At 38.3% G+C, this 25,336-nt stretch overlaps 4 protein-coding genes across 4 annotated transcripts; all 4 read right to left on the reverse strand.

The window, feature by feature from the left end:
• Positions 1-942: 942 nt before the first annotated feature.
• On the reverse strand, positions 943-2,641 carry CBG25558 (the record flags this gene model as incomplete). Its single annotated transcript, XM_045242265.1, has 2 exons — positions 943-1,070; positions 2,275-2,641. The coding sequence occupies 2 exons, from the start codon at positions 2,639-2,641 to the stop codon at positions 943-945; spliced, it is 495 nt and encodes a 164-aa protein (XP_045098097.1).
• A 2,462-nt stretch (positions 2,642-5,103) lies between these two features.
• On the reverse strand, positions 5,104-5,365 carry CBG03126 (the record flags this gene model as incomplete). The annotated part of the gene is made up of 2 exons (XM_002631262.1): positions 5,104-5,163; positions 5,207-5,365. The coding sequence occupies 2 exons, from the start codon at positions 5,363-5,365 to the stop codon at positions 5,104-5,106; spliced, it is 219 nt and encodes a 72-aa protein (XP_002631308.1).
• A 474-nt stretch (positions 5,366-5,839) lies between these two features.
• Cbr-patr-1 lies at positions 5,840-8,776 on the reverse strand (the record flags this gene model as incomplete). The annotated part of the gene is made up of 7 exons (XM_045242266.1): positions 5,840-6,085; positions 6,226-6,559; positions 6,606-7,099; positions 7,146-7,430; positions 7,475-8,281; positions 8,326-8,527; positions 8,550-8,776. The coding sequence occupies 7 exons, from the start codon at positions 8,774-8,776 to the stop codon at positions 5,840-5,842; spliced, it is 2,595 nt and encodes an 864-aa protein (XP_045092117.1).
• Positions 8,777-9,452: 676 nt separating this feature from the next.
• On the reverse strand, positions 9,453-20,369 carry CBG03124 (the record flags this gene model as incomplete). Its single annotated transcript, XM_002631260.1, has 10 exons — positions 9,453-9,820; positions 9,864-10,180; positions 10,229-10,415; positions 10,462-10,954; positions 11,003-11,223; positions 14,189-14,315; positions 14,362-14,489; positions 14,994-15,103; positions 15,157-15,277; positions 20,114-20,369. Coding segments are annotated over 10 exons (2,328 nt in total), but the record flags the coding sequence as incomplete, so codon positions are not given.
• Positions 20,370-25,336: the final 4,967 nt, after the last annotated feature.

Genomic DNA, 25,336 nt, shown 5'->3' on the forward strand with positions numbered 1-25,336 from the left:
ATGACTTAGATGAAGAAAATATGGCGTTTCAGCCTAAGCCTATAATCTACGAAGGTTTCCTAGTGTCAAAATTTTTCTACCCATTTTTTATGTGATTTTCATTCGTTCCGCGGTTCTAGAACAGTGCCATAAAACTTTAGAAATGAAAAAAGAAAAAACAAAAAAAATGATTTCAGAAAAGAATAATTCAACTGAAATGAGCAAAAAACAAGAAACTGTAGTATTTTGGAACATTTTGGGGACTTTCCCAACCATGACTCTGACACCTTCTGAAAACCCCCGTTTAATATTTAAACCCCCGTTAATTCCCAAAACCCCTTCAAATATTCAAAACCCCCGTTAATTTTTTAAACCCCCGTTAATTGTTTAAACCCCCGTTAAATCATAAAGAGCCATTAGTTTCAGGATTCCTAAAGGAATAGGTTTTGTTCCAAAAGCTCATACTATCTAAGTCTGGTTCCCTATTCATATTTACCTTAACTGGAATCATGTTGAACTTTGAGGTAACTGTATAAGTAACTAGAAAATAATCATCCAAGTGTTGACACTTAATTTTCTTCCAGTTTAACTTTTTTGATTGATCACGTGGATAAGCCGTGGCTCTTGACTTGAATAATAATGTGTCTCCTTGACCTGATTTTCTCAAAAACTATTGTTCCAGGCCGTTTTTCCTTATAATTCAACACCTGTACTATCCAAACAGTTTATAAGAGTAGCCAGAAAAAAAAATTAAGAATCATTACAAAAAAAGTATACAGTGATTTCTGTTGTTTTGAACTATTAGGTCAAAAATTTGGGGGTTGAAAATATCACTTCAACGGTTTTGACGCATATGATATAATGACTTGAGGGAAAAAGTGATGCAGAGACTCTCAAAACATCTGCTATGTCGAAATCCGAATGAACCATGAAGAGAGATCAGTGCTTGAAAAAGAAACAACATTATTTTACATCATAATAGTACATTTCGGATTTTACATCATAATAGTACATTCCGGATGAAAAAACACAAATTGACACTGTCAGTCCATCTTTCCGTGTGATCTCAAAGCTTCCTTCCACACCAGACACTGGAAACGAATACATTTTCAAATTTCTAAATTTTTTTAGAATGCAATGATCTCGATTTGTTATACCGGGTTCCGATTTTTCACGACCTCGCGGTTGGAAACCTGAAAAGAGTATGTTTTGTCTCACTCTCTAATTGAGGTTTCTTTCCGCGATACCTTGACTTTTTAGAATTGCTGTACTCGTTAGCCTGTACGGCAAAAATTTTGTTCCATTCGATATACAAAAGAAAAACTCACGGTTCAGGTATTTTGGTCCCATTTCGTATGGTATATCTCTCACTATCAGACCAACCTCAATGAAATCTTCTCTATTATGATAGTTAGATTTACAGTGGCAAACGTTAGTGAGTGTCACTCTATACTTTTGTTCATAACTTTGTTCATAATTTTGCTCAAACTTGTCCAATCATTGAAAACTTTTTTGTTCAATGTAGCTGGTTTTCCAACAAAACGTTGCATAAGTTTTTTGAAACTCGATCAATTTTGAAGCGGTTTGGAACACTTGCTCTTCAGATGTGCTCACTGGAGCATAAAAAGTATGGTTCAAGAGTTTGGCTATAACTCGGCTCAAAATAATCCAAATTTGTCCAAATTTTGAGAGAATGTGTGTCTTATATTTTGCTTTACGATGTAAATACAAAACTTTGTATTTTGGAAACAAAAAATTTTCATTATTTTTCCATTTTTATGTACCGAAGACAAGATATGTATTTTTGTTCCCAAAATACAAATTTTTGTATGTATAATGTGAAGCAATTAAAAACACACATTCTCTCAAAATTGGATTAATTTTGGATTATTTTGTGCCGAGTTATAGCCAAACTCCAGATTCATACCTTTTATGCTCCAGTGAGCACATCTCAAGAGCAAGTGTTCCAAACCGCTTCAAATTTTTTTTGTAATTATTTGATCTACATCCAACATTTTTCATCACAGAGCCAAAAAAAAATTCTGACGGAATTTTTTTTTCTTCCGGAGTCATCGTCACGTCTGTGAAGATCCAGAAGACACAAAAATTGATTGAGTTTTAAAAAAATTTATACAACGTTTTGTTGAAAACCCAGCTACATTTAACAAAAAAGTTTTCAATGATCGGATAAGTTTGAGCAAAGTTATAAACAAAAGTATAGAGTGACACTCACTAACGTTCGCCACTGTACTTCGAAGTGTTCCAAATTGTTATGAGATTTCATTCGCATCCAACTTTTAAAGAAAAAGTTCATATCTTGATTAGTCAGATATGTGTCAAGTAATGAAAATTTACTCATTCTTAAGCTCATCAAATAGTTCAATGTTATCCATGGTCCATAACCGAACTCCAGTGGACGCTGTTCAATTGTCTCCACGAAGATTTTCAATCTATCTTTGTACTTCACATTATCCAACACGTATTGAAGCTTTTGTTCATGTTGGTTGTTTCCATAAATACGTACAGTGGGAATTTCCCGGAAAGTTGAATTCAACCAATACACAACTTCCCAAAACTGTTCTCCGAAGTCGTCCATGTAAAACACTAGACAATCAATGTCAATATGCATCGAGCTTCTGGCATGCATATAAAATTCCTTCATAGCATCCAAAGGATTTTCAGAGTATTTGGTAAGATATTCCCGCGACTCGTCTGGCCATGTCTTGATCGTCCGAGTTCCGTCTTCCTTTTTCTATCTAAGAAAATTTCGATCTTAAATTATTCGTTATTTGATGAGCTTAAGAATGAGTAAATTTTCATTACTTGACACATATCTGACTAATCAAGATATGAACTTTTTCTTTAAAAGTTGGATGCGAATGAAATCTCATAACAATTTGGAACACTACGAAGTAAATCTAACGAATCCAGAAGAGTTCATTGCGATTGGTCTGAGAGATATACCATACGAAATGGGACCAACAGTACCTGAACCGTGAGTTTTTCTTTGCTATATCGAATGGAACGACATTATTACCGTACAGGTTAACGAAAATTTTTTAAAATTAAAGTTTATTCGTTTCCAGTGTCTGCTGCTATACTGCTGTGGAAGGAAGCTTTGAGATCACACGGAAAGATGGACAGACAGCGTCAATTTGTGTTTTTTCTAATGGAATGGGATTTTCTGCAGTTATGACTACTCGACTTCCATTTTTCAAAAAAGTTGATACTAAAAAAAAGAAAATTTCGATCTTCTAGCAACTGTTTAAAAAACGAAATACATTTCAACTAGTATTGTTTGACAATAAACATCAAGAAACTGAAAACAAAGCATACTCACTAATCAATTGGGTTTAAACTATTGAGAACTTCTCGAATAGCGACGTAATTTAGAGAAAGAAAGCGGAAACGGGCCTGATTCATCATCAGTAATTTATCATCATCATCAGTTTGGGATTGATCAGAAAGCGATCCTTGGCGAGACGGAAACTTATAATATTCATACAATAGGCAGCCAAACAAACAAAGGTCCGTGAAGTTAATGGTGACGTTGACAGCTGATGCACAGAATATCATATACCAGAACATGTGTAGTATTCTGTTTATAGCGGTGACAGAATAGATGATACTGAAAAACCAAAACCTATATTTAATTTTTGAGCTTTTTCATAAATCGTGCAAACAGGCAAAGAAATAAATTATGCGCCACCATGTATTTGTTCGCATGAATAGAAATTTGATCACATTAGATTGTCTTCATTTAGTCAGGAAGGAAAGGCTGCTCTCTCCCTTTAGATAGAAGTTCTGACTCTCGTGAGAGAGTCGGTGAGAGAGTTGTGTTGGTGTGAAACCAGATGACATGTATTTCATATCAGCATAGTATTTTCAGAGAAAAATAAGGAAATTAAACACAAATAAACTCACAAATCAGTTGGGCTCAAAATATTCCGAACTTCTTGAATGTCGAAGAAATTGAGGTGCAGATATTGAAAACGGGCTCGATTCTCTATCGACTTTTTGGGTTGAGGTAAAGACGACGCAATAGGTCGGAGGGCAGGCTTGCCTCATAGCCTGTCATGGACAACACTTTTGGAGGTCACTTTTACGAAGAACACATAGATGGACGGACCACTCTGACAGTGCATCTCTGACACGGGAACACCGGACACACACACAGAATTTGGTGATTGTTAATAGTAAAGATAGAAGCAACATTTTACTAGCAACTTTCAAACAATTTATCTCGGATTTTGTCAAATAAATTGAATAGTTTTCGACTGAAAAGATGGTTTTGCAAAAAAATTTTTGATATTGTGAGAATAATTTTGTTAATTAACCACTTATTGATATCATACTTATGAACGGAGTTAAATTGGGTTCAAGTTGACAGTGTGGGGGCCTTCTATGTCGGGTTACCTGATTTGATGTACTTTGAATTTAAAAATGTGAAACATCTATTGGGAATTTCCAAAAATGACGAAGGGACTTGACTGACGGACCTGACAGACGAGCCTGACAGACGAACCTGACGGACGGACCAAATTCGCTTTAAAAGTTTTGGCTTTTAAAAACTTTTTTCATGGTTTACGAATTCATCAGCTCCCCAGGCATTTTCCTCTGGAGACAATGAACCATCTTTTGAAGTTCCCTTGAAGTATAATCACGACAAATTCTAGCAAACGACACTCTGAAAATGGGGAACTTCTAGCAAATGAGCTTATCTAGCAATTGAGTATTTCCTAATATTTCATACTTTCTCCTCTTTTATATATATTTTTAACTGCTCTTTTTTTGTACTTTCTATTCCTGTTAGAAAAAATTTGGGTCATGCTCTGCAGACTTTTCGTATTAACAAAGGCATTATTAGAGTCTACGATTTTGGATTCTTTCCAATTTTTACAAAAAAAATTGTTTTCGATTTATTTGGACCTGATTTTTCGCGAATTTTACGAACTCGTGTTCTGTAAACTTTTATGCACATCCCTTGCGGGTATTTAACTAGAAGAAAAGTCGAGTTTACTGATTCGTTTATTGAAAGGGAAATAGCATTACATAAACCGACATTCTGGACAAAACTATTGTCCGAAGAAAAAATAAAACCAAATCTAGAAACATCCGACTGAATTAGTGAGCGGGAGCAGCGATGGCTTTGGCAGCTTTTCTCTCGGCACGGGCAATTTCGGCCTGAAAATTAGTAGTTGTTTACAAAAAAGGTATTCAGCAGTACCTTTCTGTTCTGGTTCCACTTGAACAAGAAGTACATTCCAACGTAGCTGACGAGAGCGGCGCGACAGATGTTGGCTCTTCCGAATTGCTCATGTGGGTTCAAGTAGAGTCTCTTGGTTTGGACAATGGATTGCCAGATTCCACGGACAGTATCAGCCATCTGCAACAACAGTTTAGAAATCAAGCATTCGGAAAAATATCAGTCAATCAAGTATAACAACTCGGGATAGAACCGAGATCAACAGAAGGAAAGATGACAAAGTAAGATATAGTAAATTCATGAAAGCTTCTTCTTGGAAAATTATCAAATGTGAAGGGAGTACAATATAAGTAGATGGGCTAAGAGCAAAATTGTATATTAGGGGTGAGTATGAGTCACAAATATTACGCAAAATAAAACGATATCAAATATCAAGCTTGGGATAAGTTATGTGACAAGAACCTATAACAAGCCTCACAAACAAGAATGATTTTGTGATACTAACAGACGGAATGGTTGTAAAAGGCCGCATGGGATCATAGGAATGAGTTCAAATTTTGGAAAAATGCCTGAAACACAATTGCTAGTTATGAGAGGAAATACGGCAAAATAAGGTCATCTCTCTTAATAGTTTTGAAGTTAACAATTAATAAATTATAAAGATTGCTCGATAAGTTTGGCGACTTCGTGGCAATCAACAACTCCCGAGTATTTGATATCTTCAGCGAATTCTGTAATCTCGGCGTCAGTGACTGCGCTCAACGCTTTCCTCCAGAAGCCTAACGGCGCACTTGACGGCATTTTCAGGCTCGAGAACTTTGTTTGTTTGGACCATTCCAGGAGATTCTGGTTGTTCTTCACACTGACGAGGTAGAGAGTCAGCATCACATCGCGAACGAACTGAAAGAAAAATTTCAGTTAAAGATCTTGAGACTTGAATAATTCGAAAGCGAAAAACTACTATAAGGCTTTGTATTTTTAATTCAAATATTTAAAAAAACCCCCCCCCCCCTCATTTCTTTTAGTTCATAAATACTAACCATATTACTATCCATGAGCTGTCTCTTAATGTTGTCCAAGTTCAAAGCACCGACAAGATACTTGAACTGATCAGGGTGTAGATTTGAAACTTTCTGGTGAACAACTGGCAAGATGTCAAGAACTATCTCTCCGTACATCTTTTTGCTAACGAGTCCTGCCGCTATCATTAGAGACAGTATGATTCTGGCCTGATCTCGTGGACCGACGACTTTGAGCGTTCTAGTTAATACAGCTCTTCCCTTTGACATCTGCATCAGCTTAGGCAAATCGTCGCCCATAAACTCATCGATGATCAGTGACGTACGTTTTTCAACTTCTTGTTCTTTCTCCTCGCTGAAAAAAAAATTTCATCGATGTTAGCTCAATCAATTTCGAATACCTGGTTAGATCTTTGAATTGTGACTTATCCGAAGAACTGGTTCTGCGCAATTCTTCAGCTTCCATTAGAAGCACGAGGGCACCTTCCAAACGCAAAAGCATCGTTCGAAGCTTCTTCTGCACGGCATTTTTTCTTTCTTCATCTGATAATTTCTTGGCTTGATTATCTACGCTATCAACTTGAGCTTTCATATCCAAAACATGTCGTGGGTTGTGAGTAGACGATTTGGATGGTAATCCTAAGCTGGTAGCAAACTTATCAGTAAGAGTTTGGCGAGGTTTTCTTTCTTCTCCGCGGTCGATTCTTTCTTGCCTTTCTCTCTGGCGCTCCTTCTCTCGGTCTCGTAGCCGTTCTTTTTGCATTTCTCGATAGTTCATGCGTCTGATTCTTTCGAGATAATCTTTGCGTGATTCAGAAGATGCCGGTAAAGGTTGCTTTGATTCTGGTTTGGGGTGAGCTGTCCAGCCATTCGCGATTTGACTTTCGCGCCATCTCTGAAAAACAACAAAATTATAAAACCGAAACATTTGCTTCGAGTACCACATAATAGTAATCATCGATGCATGGATCACCGGAGCCTTTGCACTGCACGAATTGAATTCTGATGAGCCATTCTCGTTCTTTAAAAGACATATAGCCAGCGAAAGAATCGAGAGCTAAGTCGTATATGGTTCGAGTTGATGGCATTCCCGAATTTCTACGTTGCTGTCCTCGGGCTCCCGGACTGTGAGGACCAACTTGTGGACCACTAAACTGAGGACCATTTGGTCTCGAGTTTGGCGGAATAGAAGAGTGGACGATCATAGCATGGACAAGTGATGGATTCTGTAAAAACAATATTTTTAAATGGAGAACAGCTACCAACATACGCGATAATGATTTAACAGCTGGTACAGAAACGGTGGAATCGGTGGAACACCCATCGGTAGTTGCATATTGTTAACGATAGCGCCGAGCCAAATAGGGACAAGTGGGAGGTATTGCGGGTTCAATGGTGGAAGCCGCGGCAACTCTTGCATAATTGCTCCCATCTGTTGGTATCCCATTGGAGGTGGAGGCATTTGCATCCCTGGCATACCCATTGGAGGTCCCATTGCAGGATGTTGAGCATTTTTCATATTCGCAGTGAATCCTGGTGGAGGGTGAGCAAATCTGTTACTTCCCTGAGGTGTTTGCTGAGTATTGGCGACATTCACGGTCTGAGACTCCCGAATTATTTTCTGTTCAAGTTCTTCTAATGATAGTGCCGAAACCGGCAATTTTGGTAGCGTCTGAGCCTTCAATGGTTCTCCCGGTGCCGACTGTAGAGTAGTTGGTGCCTGTTCAATTTTTGATTGTGCATTGGTGCTTCCAAGTTGTAAATCATTGAGGGCGGCTGTCAATGTATCAGTAGAATCGCCTAACTGCATACGCTCAAAATCTTCCAGCTTAAAACTTATCAGATTGAGAAATTCATGATACAACAAACACGTTACCGTTAATGCAGAACTGGGCATAGATGGTATTTGCGATGACGGTTTTTGCTGAACCAATGGTGAAACTTGTTGAGCTTCGTTTGGAGCTATAGAGTTATAGTCTAGATCGAAACTCGACGAAGGAGGTACTGCCGCAATACCAAAATCAGATCCCCAAATGTTAAAAGAACTGTCTGCTCCGTTTCCCCAGATTGATTTCTTCTTAAACAAAATCATTCAATCTTCTTTAACAAGCAAAAACAAACCAAGAATGGAGATTCAGCTTCAAAGCTTGATTTGAACGTGTCGCTGCTGTCCCCATTTCCAAAGGTGGGAAAAGGGATTGCAGATGCATCTGGTGCAACTTGATCTGATGATGATGGATGATGCCATACTGGATCGTCGAGTCGGAGACGAGCAGTCTGAAAAAATAAAGAATGATATGCTCGCACTAAACAATTTACTTGCCTGCGTTGCATAGTTTTCTAACTCTGCGTTTTCGCCAATGTTGTCAAGCCCTCCTCCGAATGTTTCATCGTTGGCGGCATCGAACTCATCGTCAAAAATGTTGTGTTCTTCATCGCTATCTGCTAGGGACTCGGGGAAATCGTCTGAAAATATGCAATGAAACAAGAACAACATGAATGAAATCTTACCGAACATTAATTCTCCTTCAATCTCCTCGAGAGTTTTACCATACTTTTTAACTTCATCCATACCCGATCGTTTGAGTTGATGATTAGATGTCCGTCAAAACCTGCAAAAAATAGGTTTAAGACGCTCCGAATTGGGTTAAACTGAGAGATAAATTTATGAATGCTCTTGGCATGCATTCCGATAAGATAATAATTGGCTTACCACAGCCATAACTATCGATTTTTTCAGAAGAATGTTCCCTAATTGTAAAAAAACGAATCATTGAAAAATTGAGCAAAAAGATCGATTTTCTGTGGAAAACGCCTGCTGTCCGCCCGTACACAGCCTCGTATTTCGCAGCAAAGAAAATGTCGTCGCGATGAGACCAGCTGGCTAATCACGAGTGTGTGCCTTTAATCAGAGACCATGAGAAAATGAGAGACCCCAGAGAGCGCAAAACGAGGCAATTCAAAAATACTTTTTCACAGCAATGTTTCCTCTATCAGAGAAACATTTACCGTAAAACCTGTATTAGAAGAGCCCCTTCAATAAAAGAATCAACGAAAAGCGTGTAACTTTTCTTTTGTAATTCATGTCATTCTTCTGTCTGAGAGCGTGCAGTATGCATAATTTTGTTATAAATGAAAGAACATATAAGTAATCTTACATTATTTATTTCAATGTATTCAATGAAAATCAGCAAAGCTCCAAAGAATATGAACACTTTATCAAAGAAAAAAACATATTATTCATTGAATGTAGTAATGATTGGTTCATGGAAGCTAAGAACACCCTTTTCAACTGCTTCAGTGTATAGTTCTCGATCGCAAATCATCATATTCTCTCGTTTACCAGCGACAAAATCATTGAATTCCTGGATCAAAAACGTGGCGAATGGAGTTGCTTGGATGAACGCATCCGATCGAGCAGCCTCGTCCCATACACACTGAGAAATCAACTGCTCTTCAGAAGGATCAGGATGCTTCGAGTCGAACACGTATTCCTTTTTGTAGTCGTCAATTTTTTGTTTGCATATCGCAACTTGTTCAGGAGTCATTTCAGGAAACCATTCCCTTGTTCGAACAATTCGATTCTTCTTCACATCGTCATACATTTTCCTCATTTCTGAACTTCAGAACTGTTATAGTAAATTTATAAAGCGACTCACTAGCTCCCAAAAACAGAGTTTGATTGAATACGAATGGTGCCAACCCTAAATTCTTCTGTTGATTTCCCATCATTTTCAGTCGCTCTCCCAATTTCGGATACCATTTTGAATGATGATTCACAATATTCCACATTGTTTCTAGCAGTGATCCTGATATACGCGCAGGAATTGTAAGCTTAGGAAGAGGATGATTCAGAAGGCCTCGAACCATCATTGATGCACTTTCCGTGTAGTTGTATGGATGGTAGCCTCCTTCCAAGATAGCAATAGTTTTTCCAGGGCAGATTTCATTGCACAGACGAGCCATGTGACCGTACCTAAAAAGTTGAAAAAGCTCGAAGTTGATTTGAAAAATGAATTCGAACCCATGAGCCTTGACTCCTTGTCCAAACTCCATCATGATATCATAGTATCCCGAATCGAAACCAGCTGAGATAAGAATCAATTCTGGTTCAAACTGTCTCAGCATTGGCAGAACAACATGATGGAATACCGATACAAAGTCTCCTTCAGAGTTCAGTGTTCCATTCAGTGGAACAAATAAAGTGTTCGCTGAAAAACTCTAGAAATTTAATACAATAGAAATTTATAGATTTACGATTATTGGTTGCATAATCATATTCTCTACTAAACGGCCAAAACGATCCATAATGATGACCATGGAAAGATGTGAAATGAATCCTCGGTTCATCTTTAACAGATTGAAATGTACCGTTTCCAGCATGGTAATCAAAATCCACAATTGCCACTTTCTTAACATCCAATTTCTCGATTGCATACTTTGCAGCAATAGCGACATTGTTGAAAATACAGTAACCCTGAGGAACATTTCCATAGGAGTGATGCCCTGGTGGACGAACAATAGCAAATCCATTGTGGATTTTGTTTTCAACAGCAGCTTTGACGAGTTCAATAGAACCTCCAATGGCTACACGAGCGGCTTCATTTGTGTTTTCACAAGTCCACAGGATCTCCTTATCTTTACAATACTCTTCACACTTTTCTGTTGTATTCAAGCTAATAATTTCGTCAATCAGCTCCTGAGGATGGTTGAGACGGATTTCAGAGTCATCCGCTTCACGTGCCTCAATCTAAAAAATTTAAAGCTTCTGAAATTTCTGAAGATCATTAAGACCCACTTTTAATGCTTTTTCGAGAAGTGTATCATCCTTAATTCGTTCATAGATCAATTTCATTCTCTTTGGACATTCCGCCATCGTAGAATCATACTTACACTCATGCCCAAGCATCCGTTCATCATAAACATATCCAAAAGGTTTAGAAGACATGTAGCGCTGGAATTTTAATTTTTTAAGATATAGAAATTCACTCAAAACTTTGAAAAAGATGATTGAAATTTCTAATAGCATCGTAACAAAAAATACCAAATTTGAAAGGTAACCGAATCGGACGGTCGTTAGTGACCTCTATCGTAATCGGCCAAACATTACGATGATGAAAAACTACTGATAAGTAATCGTAGAACACAAAAATTGCAATATTGTGAGATGTGTGTAATGTCAGTCACTTTTTTTGACTTGTGTACTACTTTCCCTATCTTCCTATTGGATCTAATCTAATCTAAAAAAATAGAAAAAATACATTTACTGTAACACCTGTATTAGAAGGGCCCCTGTAATAGAAAGGCCCCTCTAATAGAAGGGCCCTCCTAGAGGGGCTTGGAAAAATAGAAGGGCTGTAATAGAAGGACCCCCGTTATAGAAGGTCCCCTTGTAATAGAAGGACCCCCGTAATAGAAGGGCCCTTTGGGAAAAATGACCACGTTCAAAAAGTGTTTTGAAATTAGAAAATTTCAGCACTTTTTCAGAAAAAAATTCCTGGAACTCCATAATTTAATAGAAATTTGTTGTAACTGCATTTTTCAATGAAAATCTTGCTAAATTTCGGTGAAATTGGCAGATTTATATGAATTTTGAACGAAACTTCGTCAAATGTTTCGATGCAAAATTTCGGAAAAAACTGGCCGGAAAAATAGAAGGGCCCCTGCAATAGAAGGGCCCTGAGGAGGTACCTTGGAACAATAGAAGGGCCGGCCCTTCTAATACAGGTTTTACGGTAAAATAGTTGCTATCATTGATAGGTAACAACATAAAATAGATACACAGTCAACAATTGTTGAACTAGACTGATTAGCATAAGGTTCTTACATTCCAGAGTAAACCGAAATATATGACACGAGTGCGTCAATATTCAGCAGAAAATCAGGGGTAAACGGTTTACAAAAAACAAGTTTAATTCTAGGGAATCGAGATGTTAGTCCAAATTGAAGGGACCACATTGCTCCTCTCTTCCACTCAAAAGGCTCACTTATTCTGGAAAACACTTCCTGAGCATTTACTCCCACATCTAGGAAGTGTATGAGTGACACAAATAGCTATGGGTAGCAGTTTTCTTTTAAGGAGTTTCTTCCCAACGATGAAGTAAGTTCTGTTAACCCTTTGTTTTACTGCAAAACCTATGATAGCTCCTTGACTTTTCTATTTAAGACAACTTATTTCGATTCTTATCAGAGATATAAAAAAGTTGTTAACTTTTAAATTGCTTATCATAATTTTAGAAGTGTTTTGTCAGTTGACACATTTTTGATATCTTTCACAGGAAACGAGATAAGTTAGCTCAAACTTGATGGTTTTACTTTAATGTTGATCTGTTTTTGTTATAAAAGCACCGGATTTGTGTTTGATAATTCGTGATTACTTTTTTTCTGTCTTCTAAAGCTACTTCAATTGTACAAAATCGGGATCTTGCGCATCTATTAACCTTCTTATATTTTCGGGGATACTGTAACCGCTCTATCGGTTCTTGTGAAAAATATCAAGAAGAGGTTGTCTAACAAAACAATCATCATAGTATAAAAATTATTCTGGAACGCTGGAAAAACGCCAGTGGCCGTGGCCAAAGTTCCCACAATGACAACTATCGTAACCTAAAAATAGGTTATTTTCCAGATTTATTTTCTCGTTTTTAACTTCTTTTCGTCGAGTTTTTGTTGTTTTCCCCTAAATTTAAAAAGTCGGAAAAAGTTTTTTGATAGTGAAAAAATTGACTGAAATTGCACAAAAATGGAAAAATTGATTCCGAGAATAAGAATATTTTTAGGTTACGGTAGTTGTCGTTGGAGGACCTTTGGCCACTCGAAATTCATATAAAACTATAAATTACATCGGAATCGAGGAAGTTTTTTGGGAAAAACCAGATTTTAAACAAATTTCTGGGAGGTTTTGGATATTCTGTTTTGGATATTTTTCACTGTAAACGTGCTGAAATGATTGATTTCAAACAACATATTTTGAAAGGGAACCTTCTAATACATGTTTCTCGGTAACTAATATTCCTTGCAGGAATCGAGGTAAATTGGCTCACAGTGGACTTTACATTGGAGTGCTTACTGCACATCTAATAAAAAAAGCTAATGAAGTGAAGTGAAAAAAAAAAGTTGACTGAACCATGAAAAACTCCGATGTATTATGCTTGTCTGAGAAAAAAAGGTTAGAGAGTATTTTGTGCAGTCTGAATACGGTAGCGATATCGAAGCGGAGAGCCTAAATAGCACACATAAGGTGAAGACACAGACACTTTTTCTCTGCGTCTCAACCTTTTTTTTCTCAGACAAGGATAATAACTGTTTTCTAAATCATAAGACCTTAGTTATCAAAAACTACATTCTTGATGCTGTAGTTTATTATTAGAATGGTGTATTAGAATGTTCTCTCATCTATATTTTTATTTATTTTTAAAAATCATATGGATACAATATAAAGAAGAACAATAATTCACACGGAGACGGAGAAGTAAGAAGAGAGTCAGTTTTTCAGTGGTACAGCAAAAAAGAACAAACCTACAGAAGCCAATGCACAAAAGAAAAGACTAGTTATAGTAAATACAAGGTCTCGAGAAAAAAGTACCGAAGAATTTGATGAAAATAGAATTTTAAGAAGAGAGAGAGAGTGGAAGGAAAAAGCTGTGTAGAAGTGTACCCTGAATGAAATGTAAGAGATAAAACTATGGCAACTGATTAGGCACTGGTATCAATTAAATCCTCAATCTTCATTTTCTTGCAAACTGGTGGCGAACTGTCATGTTCCGGCTCCTCCTTCATCATCGACGATTCTGGACTTCCCTGAAAAATGTACAATGTGTTCTCTTCCGTTCAAAAATTCAAACATCGTTTTCTCTAGACGGTGTCATCACAAGTGCCAAGCCCTCTTCATCATTCCCTCTTACTGTAACCCTCTTTATATTACACAACCTCATTAGCACGAATACCGCTTTGATGACGTGCCGACACCGTCTTCAGTGGCCACCTGTCGACCCAAAAAAAAGATTGAAACATACCGCTGAGGTGAGAACGGAAGCTCGGACAAGATCAAAACAAATTTGGCACTTTGGACGGTCGAATGAGGACATTACTATGGCATAGGCACATGGTTGCTGAAATTAATCTTTTTGTTTAGGGGTTCTGAAAGAAGGAACTTACATGACACGTGGAACACTTCATAAAGAATTCATCATCTTTCTTCATGTCTGGAGATTCACTTGAGCCTGTCTCATCATTTGATTGCCGACTGAATGGGGTCAAGCAGTCACGGGCCAGTCCTCGTTTTACTGAAATCAAAAATGTGTTTTTGGTTTTTTTTTTGGACGGGAAGGATATTCGGAAAATGAAAATTATGTATTGGATGATGTAGTTTAGAATTCTGGAACTACTTTCAATTTTTCAACTTAGCGACAGGCATCAATCGGAGAAATTGAAAATCTAAACACCGGATTCCTTTATTTTGACCAATTTAGAGTTGTTTGTTCTTAACTTTTGTCAGTGGTACTGAAGTTTTCTGCTTTTCTCAGGTCTTGGAATACCGTAAAACCTGCAATAGAAGGGCATTCTAACTTCAAACGTTGAGCAAATTTATCTCGATTTATCTCAAAGAAACGATCTAGGTTCCTGTCAATGATATGGAAAAGTGGTCAACTGATAAATTGTTTGTCATAATATCAAAAACGCTTTATCACTTGACAGAAATTTTGATACCTTGCAAGAAAAATTAGCTCAAAATTGGCAGTGTGGGGGCCATTATATTACAGGTTTTACGGTAGATTTCCAAAACTTACATGTCTGTCTCTTATTCTGATTATTTCTGATCCTCTGCAATTCCAGCTCTCTCTTTCTTTTCTGATCAAACTGATCTGGTGTGTTTTCTCTTTCGCGCTTTTCCTTTGTTCTGAAATTCTTTTTCTTGAATCTATCGTATTTCTTTTGGAGAATAAAACTCACGATGTGATATATGTGATAAGCCTCTCTTTCTCCAAATCAATATGTGTATTCCATTCGGCCTCTGGCACCTTCTCTGTACACACCGAACATGTCGCACATCCGTCCTCATCGAGTATTAGTTCTGTAAAGACATGTCCTTGTTATACTAATCTCTTGTTGTTGTTGGGTAAATAATGTGCCGCTTTAGAACACAATTTTATTACCCTTTTATTCGTTCGTTTCCCGGCTAGTTAATCATATTCCCCCCGATCCTTTCCGTCGGCAACTTCAGAAGTAATTTGTGGTTTCCCAAGGTGTATGTGTACTTATGTTAATTTACGGTTACATCTTCTTTTTTCACCCCATCTAAATACTCATTTCCCCCGGAATCGAATTCGAATCAAAGCGCGAGAAAGCAAAACGAGCCAATTAATGAGTCGACAGGAGGTGTCGTCGTCCTGGGGGCCGTCATCCGCCAATTAATCATGACGCCTAACTGTGTGGCGGTGCCGCCTTTCATCCGTTTGGTGGCGACTACTCACTCACATTTATCACTCAATACACTCATAAACAGTAGGAAGAAGAAGAAGAAAGAGAGTGTTGACTCTTCCGCAGATGCTTATCAAAAAGAAACAAACGCAGATGTGGTTTAGAGATTGAGATCACTCAATTAGGCAGAGATGAGAACCGATTATGAGAGGAAGGTGTCAGATGAGTGAGTCCTAGATCTAGATGACTTGAAAAGTACCCAACAGAGCTAGGAAGCAAGATACATGGAATTTCTGGCAGTCGACCGGTTGAAGTTGACATGTTTGTGATTAATGGTACTTATGTCGGAAGAGATTATGAAGATCTGTTCTAAAGAAGTGTATGGTTTCATAGCAATGAAGTTTGAACTATTTCAAGTTTATTTTGTTTTCGGTAGCTGTCGGAAGCTTCTGAAAACCACGTGCTTCAGAAGTTTTTAAGGTAAAACCTGTAATAGATGAGCCCTCTAACTTTGAGCCACTTTATCTCGGAACCTGTCGAAGATATAACAAATTCGTCAACTAATAATTTGTTTATTACAATATCAGAATAACTTTATCAGTTGACACATTTTCGATATCTTTTACAGTAACCGAGATAAATCAGGTCAAAGTTGGCAGTGTGGTGGCCCTTCTATTACATATTTTACAGTGTATAAGCCTCATGGATGGAGGACAAGTTAAGAATAAGTATTTGATAGTGTTCAGAACCATCTCTAGGAAAGATATTAATGAAACAATTTAGGAACTATCGCTTTTTGTTCCGCGTCCAAAGTTCTCAAATCTGGGATTTCAGTTCCCGGAAAGCAGTCTAAAGTGGCGCTCAGATTCCCAAGGTTTCCAATACAGGACAACAGTAAACCCCCAACACGTCGATACCCACAAGAACTAGTACCATTTTACGAGGGGTTTTTCGAAAAAAAAAGTTTCTAGAGATTTTTTGCGGGTGTCTTCGCACTAGTATCGGTTCCAACTGTGCAAATTGGTAATCTTGAGAATCTGGGCGTCGGCCCGGAAATCCAAGATTTGGGAACTTCGCATTAGGATCTAGTGCGAACGAATCAGTCTGGTCACTTCGGAATGTGTGACCTTTCTATTTTCCATCATCTATCCTATTTGTTTGAACAACCTCATCTCTATTACCATGTCATAACTCTTTCGCATCTGGAGTAGTGTCAGATTATCATTAAACTCTTCCTTCCCCGATCCCACGATCCCCCGCTCTTCTCATTTTACCACATGCACCGCCAAAGTCATAAACCCAGCGTGAGTTGTCCCTCCTCACCGAAGGTCTCATGACTCTGAGGCTCTACACTAGATCATTCCAGGCGACGGAAGAAAACGAAGGTTATATTGGTTTCTCATTTTTCAGAATATTCGACGTCTTCGTATCCTGTTTGTCTTCTTCTTCTTCCTCTCATTGTCAATCATCAGTAAAGAAAGGCATCCAAACACACACTGGGCCCTCCCCGGCTAGAAGATGGTTTTATTGCAAAGTTTATCGCCACTAAATTGCTTTTCTTCACACCCAACCCCAAAGAAGCATGTTTATGTATGTGTCAAATGAGATATCGTCTTCTTCTTCTTCTTCGTTTTCCTATTTTCTCACTGAGCTCCCCGCCAAACACAATGAATGGAATCGAAAGACAACAAAAGCCAGATGTGCTTCTCCTGTCCCATCGCTCTCTTTCTCAACGGTTTTATGGCTCCGTTTATACAAAATAATATCAAGACGACTGGCAGGTGACACCATGGTAATCTACATCTTATTCAATTGTCTCGAAGATCCCCATGTACAAATAGAGAATAAACCAAAGAAAATGGAAAAAAGCAGAGAAGGTTGGGAAGGATCTCTCAAGTCACTCATATTTCAACAGCATTTGCTCAAAACGAATTCTCCTCCCAGTCCACTAATAAAACACTTCTTTTTTGTTACCACCACAAACTTCTTGACTTCTGACACACACACAATGCCAAAAACTCTTTTCTTCGCGGTTTCTTCCTCTCTTAATTGAAATGTGGCTCGTTTTGAAGTCGCCGCCTTTCAGGAACCCCATGGGAGGATGATTGGTAAAGATTTCGGAAAAGTGAATGGAGAAGAAGCGGAAGAAGAAGAAGCGACTCGTTCGCGCATAATATATCAACTGTTTGGGGCTCTCGGCCCGTGAAAAAAAACATACAATTTGTCGAAAAGACAAACACGTTTTCATTTCTTTGAGAATCTAGGTTTGAGGAGAAGGGAAACGAGATTAATTGGAGGAAGGAGAGAAGATGTATAAAAGGAACGGGTGAGATTACGGTAGCCGTTTTATGAACTACGTGGGATAGTTTGAATAGCTCAAGTTCATAGGGACTTGTTTCTAAAAAAATTTGTCTATCAGAAATCTTTTATCAGGCGATGAGAAAAGCATTGCTGATAGTGAGATCGATTAAACTCGGGTAGCAAAGAATACAAAAATGAAGTTTCTTCAAGATTCGAAAAGCTCAAAATTTCGGAAAAAAAATGTTTTTCAAAGCTGCCGAATTGTTGCATGTAAATAACAGATCCAGGTTCATATTCTTCTCTCACCATCTACACTTCCGAAGTCAACCAAACCATCAAAAAACACTCTACTAGAACGGCACCCCAAACAGTCTACTTTGAGCCATATGCCTCATTTTCTGCAAAAGATATCAAAAAGTCTTCAACTGAAAATTTGTTTATCATATTATCATCAATGCTTTGGCAGTTGATTATTTTCTGATATCTTTCACATGAAGCGAGATAAATCAGCTTAAAGTTCAGAAATAGAGGTGCCGTTCTATTAGAGTTTTACGGTAGTTTCGAGACTTAAACTAATCGAAACTTCCCAAAAATGATTCCTCAATGCTGCCGAAATTCCTATTGCAGTATCTCTTAACAAGTGAAATGAACCTTTATGAATCATCAGATCCCAACTATTTTGTTCAAAATCTTTTCATTGGACCCCCATCGAATCCACTTTCATAAAAATCACACCTGTCCCAGTCAGTTTCCCACTAGTCTCCTAGCTTCCCACATTAGCGACTAGCTACACAGATACTTGTGCCATTTCGGTGTCTCTTTCATATTTGAGTCGACGCAATTTTTCGTTGCGTAATCCACTCCAAAAAACCTTCAAAAATCTTGTCTCTTTCGGAAAAGCGTACTACTGTGGATGACCAATCTGAGGTAGGCGTCTGTCCTCGAACTTTGCACCTGTACAATGTAAAATCCGAAGGTGTTGAGTACGGTTACATTACACACACATCTAAACTTCTGTTCTGTTCTCCCCTCGTAACTTTCCATCATAATGTTGTCATCATGTTCAGTTGGTGCTGCGAGCGATGACTTTGAATTACGACTGACTCCTCGCTCAACTTCTCTGTTGGCGTGTGTTCAATTTTACGACTTGATACACACACTGCAACATTTTCATTTACGAGGTACTGTAAGTCATGGAGAGGAAAGACACCACACGGGAAAAACGAAGTAGAAGGACGGAGGGCCGGTCTTCTTATGCGAATGTTGATTTAAATAACAATAGTGACTGGGAGAGAAGACGGAGTGACATGAGAAACTTGCACGAAATTATGTACACTTCTTCTTGGTCTTCTTCTTTCTTTACCTTCTTCCACCATATCAATTCATCTGATGCAGTCGAATGGAAATGAGTCTGACGAAGAGGAGGAAGGAGAAGTCGTGGCATTCCATCTCAGACGCCGTCCCGTCTCATTTCGCACCTTACAGAAGACAGAAAATCCGGAGATTCGAAACTAGTCGTGCTTATCCATCGTAGTACTAAAATCGCTCTCTCTTGTCTTTTCTCTTGTTTTGTTAGCCATATAAATCCGACATGAATCTCCGAGTATTGTTCCATTATTGGCATGCGTCTCCCCACCTCGTAAATGGTGTCATTGGACGCAGAAGAGTGTACTCTAATACCCTAAATATATAATGGAAGATCGAAACAGAGAAGAAGGTGGAGGATTCCAACAAGAAGAAGTCACACGAGGTCGTGTGCGATGGGTCGTGACCGGAAGTTAGACGCTTCGGAGACACTAACAGAACTTTGACTTTTTTTCTGATGAGTAGATACCGATGGAAAGTAGGTTTTCTAATTGGTCTCACCATTCCCTGGGGTTACGGTATCTATTGCGAGCAGACGTTCGTCCGGAATCCCCGCTCTATTGTTCTGGCTTTACGATGGGAAACAAGAAATTCGAGCTACTACTCGGTTCCCAGACTATTGCGGGATTAACACGCTGTAATGACCACCTTGGCGTTTGAATAGAAATGGAACAGATAGGTTAAGGGGATGGGATATGTACACCTCCGGTTGCAGATGTTTAAAATAGTGACAGGCCATCAAGTGAACAAGTTGGATGACTAGATTAGGAGGTAGGAATCCTCAGGATCATTAACTGTCATTAACAAATCTCAAATCACTCACTCTTACTTTGTGGAGTATCACTTCTTGACGACGCTTGATCCGAATTGACTGGCGAAGCACCGGCACTCAACCTCTGTTGCTGTTGTTGATTCTGGTGTTGAACCATCTGCTGCATCAGCTGATAGAAATGAAATTGCTGTTGCATATTTTGCATATTCGGGAATATTTGCAGAGGTGGGAAGACGGCTGTGGACGGCGATGCAGTCGGACACATGAATGGGAACGGAGCACCGATCCGTGTAGTTTTCTCATCCATGCCTGCAATTGTATTGAGTTGGAGAATGATGAAGAAGAAGAAGAGATTGGGAAGAAAACAGTTTAAAGAGAGAAGGAAGCACTGGCTGATTGTGATCTGATCAAGTGACAAAAAGAGTGGGTGGTGGTAGAAGAGGAAAGAAATAGAAGAAGCTTCTCTTCTACAGTTATGTTTTTAGTGACTCGCAACCGTCTATGTGTTGTAGAAGAAGCATGACTGCTCTTCACTGATATCAACAATTTTCGTACTGAGGAAACCATCAATCCGAGAAACAAAATATTGAAGGCGGAAAGTGTATGCCACATTAAAAGAGAAAAAGTGGACCTAGAAGACAAATGAGAAGTGATTATTCACCTGAGTTTGCCGGAAGTAGCGGTCGTTGGGGTAGTGACATCTCTTTGTGTGTGTGGAACTGTTTCTGGAAATTGGACAACTATGAAGACGAAAAAATGAGAAAGCAAGAGAGAAGAAAGAAGCTTTTGTGTGTGCCTGTTTTGTTAGGAGAAAACACATTGATGACGAGAAGAAAAAAGTGGGGCGAACATTATTAGAATGATGATCTCATTGGGTAGGAATGGCACCGAGACATAAGAAGTGGGCGGAGTCGAGCAGCCAAACTGCCTACAGTAGTAAGAGAAAAGAAGATGGGCGAGCGAGAAGAACATCAGAAGGGGGGAGAGAGGGAGACAGACACAAGAGTAGTTGTTTGAAGTATCTAGAGGAGGGAGATGAGGAGAAGAGTGGGCGGAGTCTTAGGTGTCGGTGGATCTAGGGAGAGAGCAACACCAAAAGTTAACTTTTTATTGCCACGTCATGCTGCTAATTGACAACAATGGAATAGGTTATTAAGGGGCTCTGTTGTGAGAGAGAAGAGATGCGTAAAGTTCAGAAGAAATGAGTCACGAAGTCTGTTTGTCGTCCTGTTGTCGCCCTAAGGCAGTGATAATTGACTTTTTGAATGGATTGGTTGGACGAATATTGATGTGATGCTGAAACTGGAACTGAACGAGAAGAAGAAAAGAAAAGGGACAATGATGGGAAACACGAACTCTCTTCTCTTGTAATCTCTTGTGCTTGTAGAGAAAGAGAGGTGCGGCTGAACTGTAATAATAATCATGAAGCTGCCCCGGAGGAGCGCGATAATAAAACATAGAAATTGACTCTTGAAAGGTGGCGGTAGATGTGAAGCGCAGGGGTCTAAAAGTATAGGGAGTGGTGTTTGAGAATGAGATGCAATGAGGTGATCATAAAATATAGTTTTGGTTGTTTGAAGAAAAAAAATGATGAAGAGGAGAGAAAGAGAGGATGATTTGGAATATTTAAGAATATTCATAAAAAGAAAGGTTGAGAGAATTGAGGGGATGATAGGAGAGTGAAAAATAGAAAAAATGTGAGAGAAGTTTTTGTAAGAAAGGGAAGTTTAATACCGTACAACCTGTAATAGAAGAGCCCCCACACTCTCAAGGTTGAGCTCATTTTTTTTGGCGCCTATGCGTGATATCAAGAATGTGTCAATTGGTGAAACGTTTGTGATATTTAGATAAACATTTTATCAGTTGACAACTTTTCCATATCATTGACAGGAACCCAGATAAATTGGCTCAAAGTTGAAAGTTAAGGGTCCCTTCTAATACAGGTTGTACAGTATATCGGAATTCTGTGAATCTTGCATTTCGTATAATTTTGATTTTTTTAATTTGTGGTTATGATTCCGTAGATCAGCTTGAGTTCTGTTCAATTCAATTTGAGCTTCATTTGAAAACTTTTTGATTTTCTTGAAATCAGCCTCCAATGAATAACCAAAAAGACATTATGCCTTTTGGCACAGATGATAGACAAGATTATTTTTTCAGAAGTTTTGGCACACTGAAGAGAAAACATAGGTAAGAATGAATAAATTTCCTGATAGCTTTTAAAATTGAAACCGCACTAGCTTCAACAAAATATAAGGATTTCCTAGTTTTCCGAGGCAAGTAATTTATATTTTTGCTTCTCCGACATTCATAAATGTCTTTACATAGATTAGGGGTCTCTTCGACTTCAGTCTATCGAATTGAATTTAATCCACAGTTGAATTTTTTGTAATAAAGCCTACACATTTGTTGGTATTTCAGTCAAAATGTTTTCCAGAAGTCTTGAAGACGGCATTTTGTAATAAATGTACTGCTTGGGAAGCCAGGCTATGCCAGATTTTACTCTTTTAGATTGTGGGGCTTTCCTATATCAAAACATACAAAAATTTAGAACATTTGGAGTGTATCGCGTGAGAACAGACGACCTCGTCTTGAGAGATTACGATGTGAACAAATAGTATTTGTTGCATGCTTCTACTCATGCAACAACTAATATGTAGGACCTCACTTTCTTTTTTGGGGGGATTCGGATTTTGAGGGGTTTTGAAAGCTTCAGTGCACTGTGTTTTTCTTAAGACATTCGAAATAAGTCTGTTCACTACTGCGACGAGTACCGTAACCTAAAAATATTTCTATTATCCGTTTTTTGTCGGAAAAAACCATTTTTGAAAGTGGGAAAACTAACTGAAAGCGCACCAAAATCGAGATAATAAATCCGGAACATAAATATATTTTTAGATTACTGTAGTTGTCGGTGTGGGACCTTCGACCACGGCCACAGGCATTTCTCTTCCATTTAACTGTTTATACCGTATTCCCTCTTATAGAAGCCCACCAGAGATGTCCGGAATGACTTTTGAAAAACAAAATCCGGAATCCGGAATCCGGAATAAAATTATTTTCTCCGAATCCGGAATCCGGACAAATAAAAATTTCATGGAATCCGGAACAAAGAAAAGCCCGGAATCCGAAATACAAAATCCGGAATTTTGAGGTTTCTGGTGTGCATAAAAGTTCTGAAAAACACATATCATGCTTATTTTTTGCATTGATAGTCACGGTTGTTCGAACAAATGTTAACACATTTGCTGAAAATCCAGAATAAAAAATGTTTTCCGAATTCAGACAAAAATATTTTTAGTCCAAAACTCATTTCTCATTGACCAAATTTCGTTATGAATGTGACTAAAAAAGTATTGTTCATTATCACTGTTATGACAGTTTCACTAATTTTATCGTTCTGAAGTTAATATTTCTTCAGAAAATATCTCCATCCGCTCCTTTCACTTCGTTCAAATTTTGAAATATAACTTTCTTCAACAAAAAAGAAGATGTTGAGCAAGAGGGAACACACAATTATTCATCATCGATTTCTCGTTTTTTCAGTGTCTCTGTTATATTCAAAACAATTGTTTGAAGCTTCTTCGTTAAAAAGAGACAAAGAAAAACTGAAACTTTTGAATCAAAACAAGAAACAAAGAAGAAGAAGGATAGTTTTTTTCAAGAAGAAAGCAATAAGACGATAGGGAGCAATGTGTCATTTTGTTGATAGAGAGAAGTGTTGAAGCATCAAAAAATGAAGAGGAACAAAGCGACGGACCCGCTAAGACAATATACAGGAGAAGGAAAGGAGTAGAAGAAATCAGAAGAAGACTACTGTATGAGTCATGGAATGTGACTGGCGAGAGAGGAAAGAAGGCGATTGAAGTATGTTTTCAAGTGGAAAGTGCTCTCTCTCTCTCGTGGTACATTGTTTCGAAATAATTTCTTCTTATACTCCAATTGTAACAATTTTTTAGGAGGGCGAAAAGATATTTGAGTGTGGGCAGAAGAGATACTGTACAGAGAAGAAGAATGCCAGAATGTTTCTATGAATGATGGAAGTTTTATTTTCAGTTTCTTATAAACAAGTATGACTTTCTCTGAGAATATCTGTACTATCCCATCGTTATTTGAAATGATGTTTTTTCGACTTTTTTGGGAACTTTTCATCCGAATCACAGGAGCCTTTAGACCTTTGTAATCAGATAAGGATAATGAGATGGTTTTTAGAACTTCTGCGAAGATCTTTCTGTGTGCAAACCACAATTTCTGTAAGAAGCACAGTCGTGGACAAATGGAAAATTTGCGGAAACGGAGATAAACCAGTATAAAGATCATATGCCTCAATAAAAATGGTATCAGTGGTCTAAACAGAAAATTGCTTCTAGGAATTTGAATCCCCTTCAGTTTTTTTTGTATACGACATCTGACGCATTGATCTCCAAAGTCTACTTCATCCCATCTTGCTCCCGCCTACTTTTATTTCTTCTCGACCCACATCTTTCCAGGTGCTGACAGGTTCTTCTATTCACAACTTCCCATCATCTACCATACCTTCAGAAGAGAGACCTCCCATTCAAGTGTGTTGTCAATCGTCGAGGCGCCATCCGTTCGTCAAAACGAACGGGGGGAGAGCGCCTTAGAAATTAGATTGAATTGTCCCGTTTTCACACAACACAATGCGCCAAAACCATACACTTCTGAGATGGCGGCATCGTTTGTGTGCACGCTCGTCTTCTTACCCATTACCTTTTTTTTCAAAGTGTCGCGCACGAAAAAGTTGTCTCTTGGCTTCCTCTTCTTGTTCTTCTTCTGTCTTCAAATCTTTCATTCTTTGTCATACACAAACAGCTTGAGGGCCGGCATTCTTCATCGACGGGTACAACCCGGCGATTTGGTTCGATGGGAAATCAAGAATTGACAATACGGAGAAGAATGAGAAGAACGTTTACAGTAACCGGCTAATTATAAGTGTTGAAAAGACTTTACTACGGAGACATTCGATTCGAGGAACAGAATGCGAACGATAGCGTTGATGCGTGAATTAACAACTTGTAAAGGTTTCATTGGCTGATTCAATCCGAACTGATCTGCTTAAATCTGGAGAACTTTCGAAGGGGTTGAGACATGAAAAAAAGTTATTTATGAAAGGGTTGATCTCTCTTGTAGTTCCTTACATTTCGATTTATATAATGGCATTCATTCGGTATCTATCTTTTTTATCGACATTCATTTGCACCCCCAATCTCAACGAAATATACCGAACTATTTTCATTTCCTAATTTCAAAATT

The sequence above is a fragment of the Caenorhabditis briggsae genome, assembly GCF_000004555.2.
Source record: "Caenorhabditis briggsae complete genome, chrII, whole genome shotgun sequence".
NCBI lineage: Eukaryota > Metazoa > Nematoda > Chromadorea > Rhabditida > Rhabditidae > Caenorhabditis > Caenorhabditis briggsae.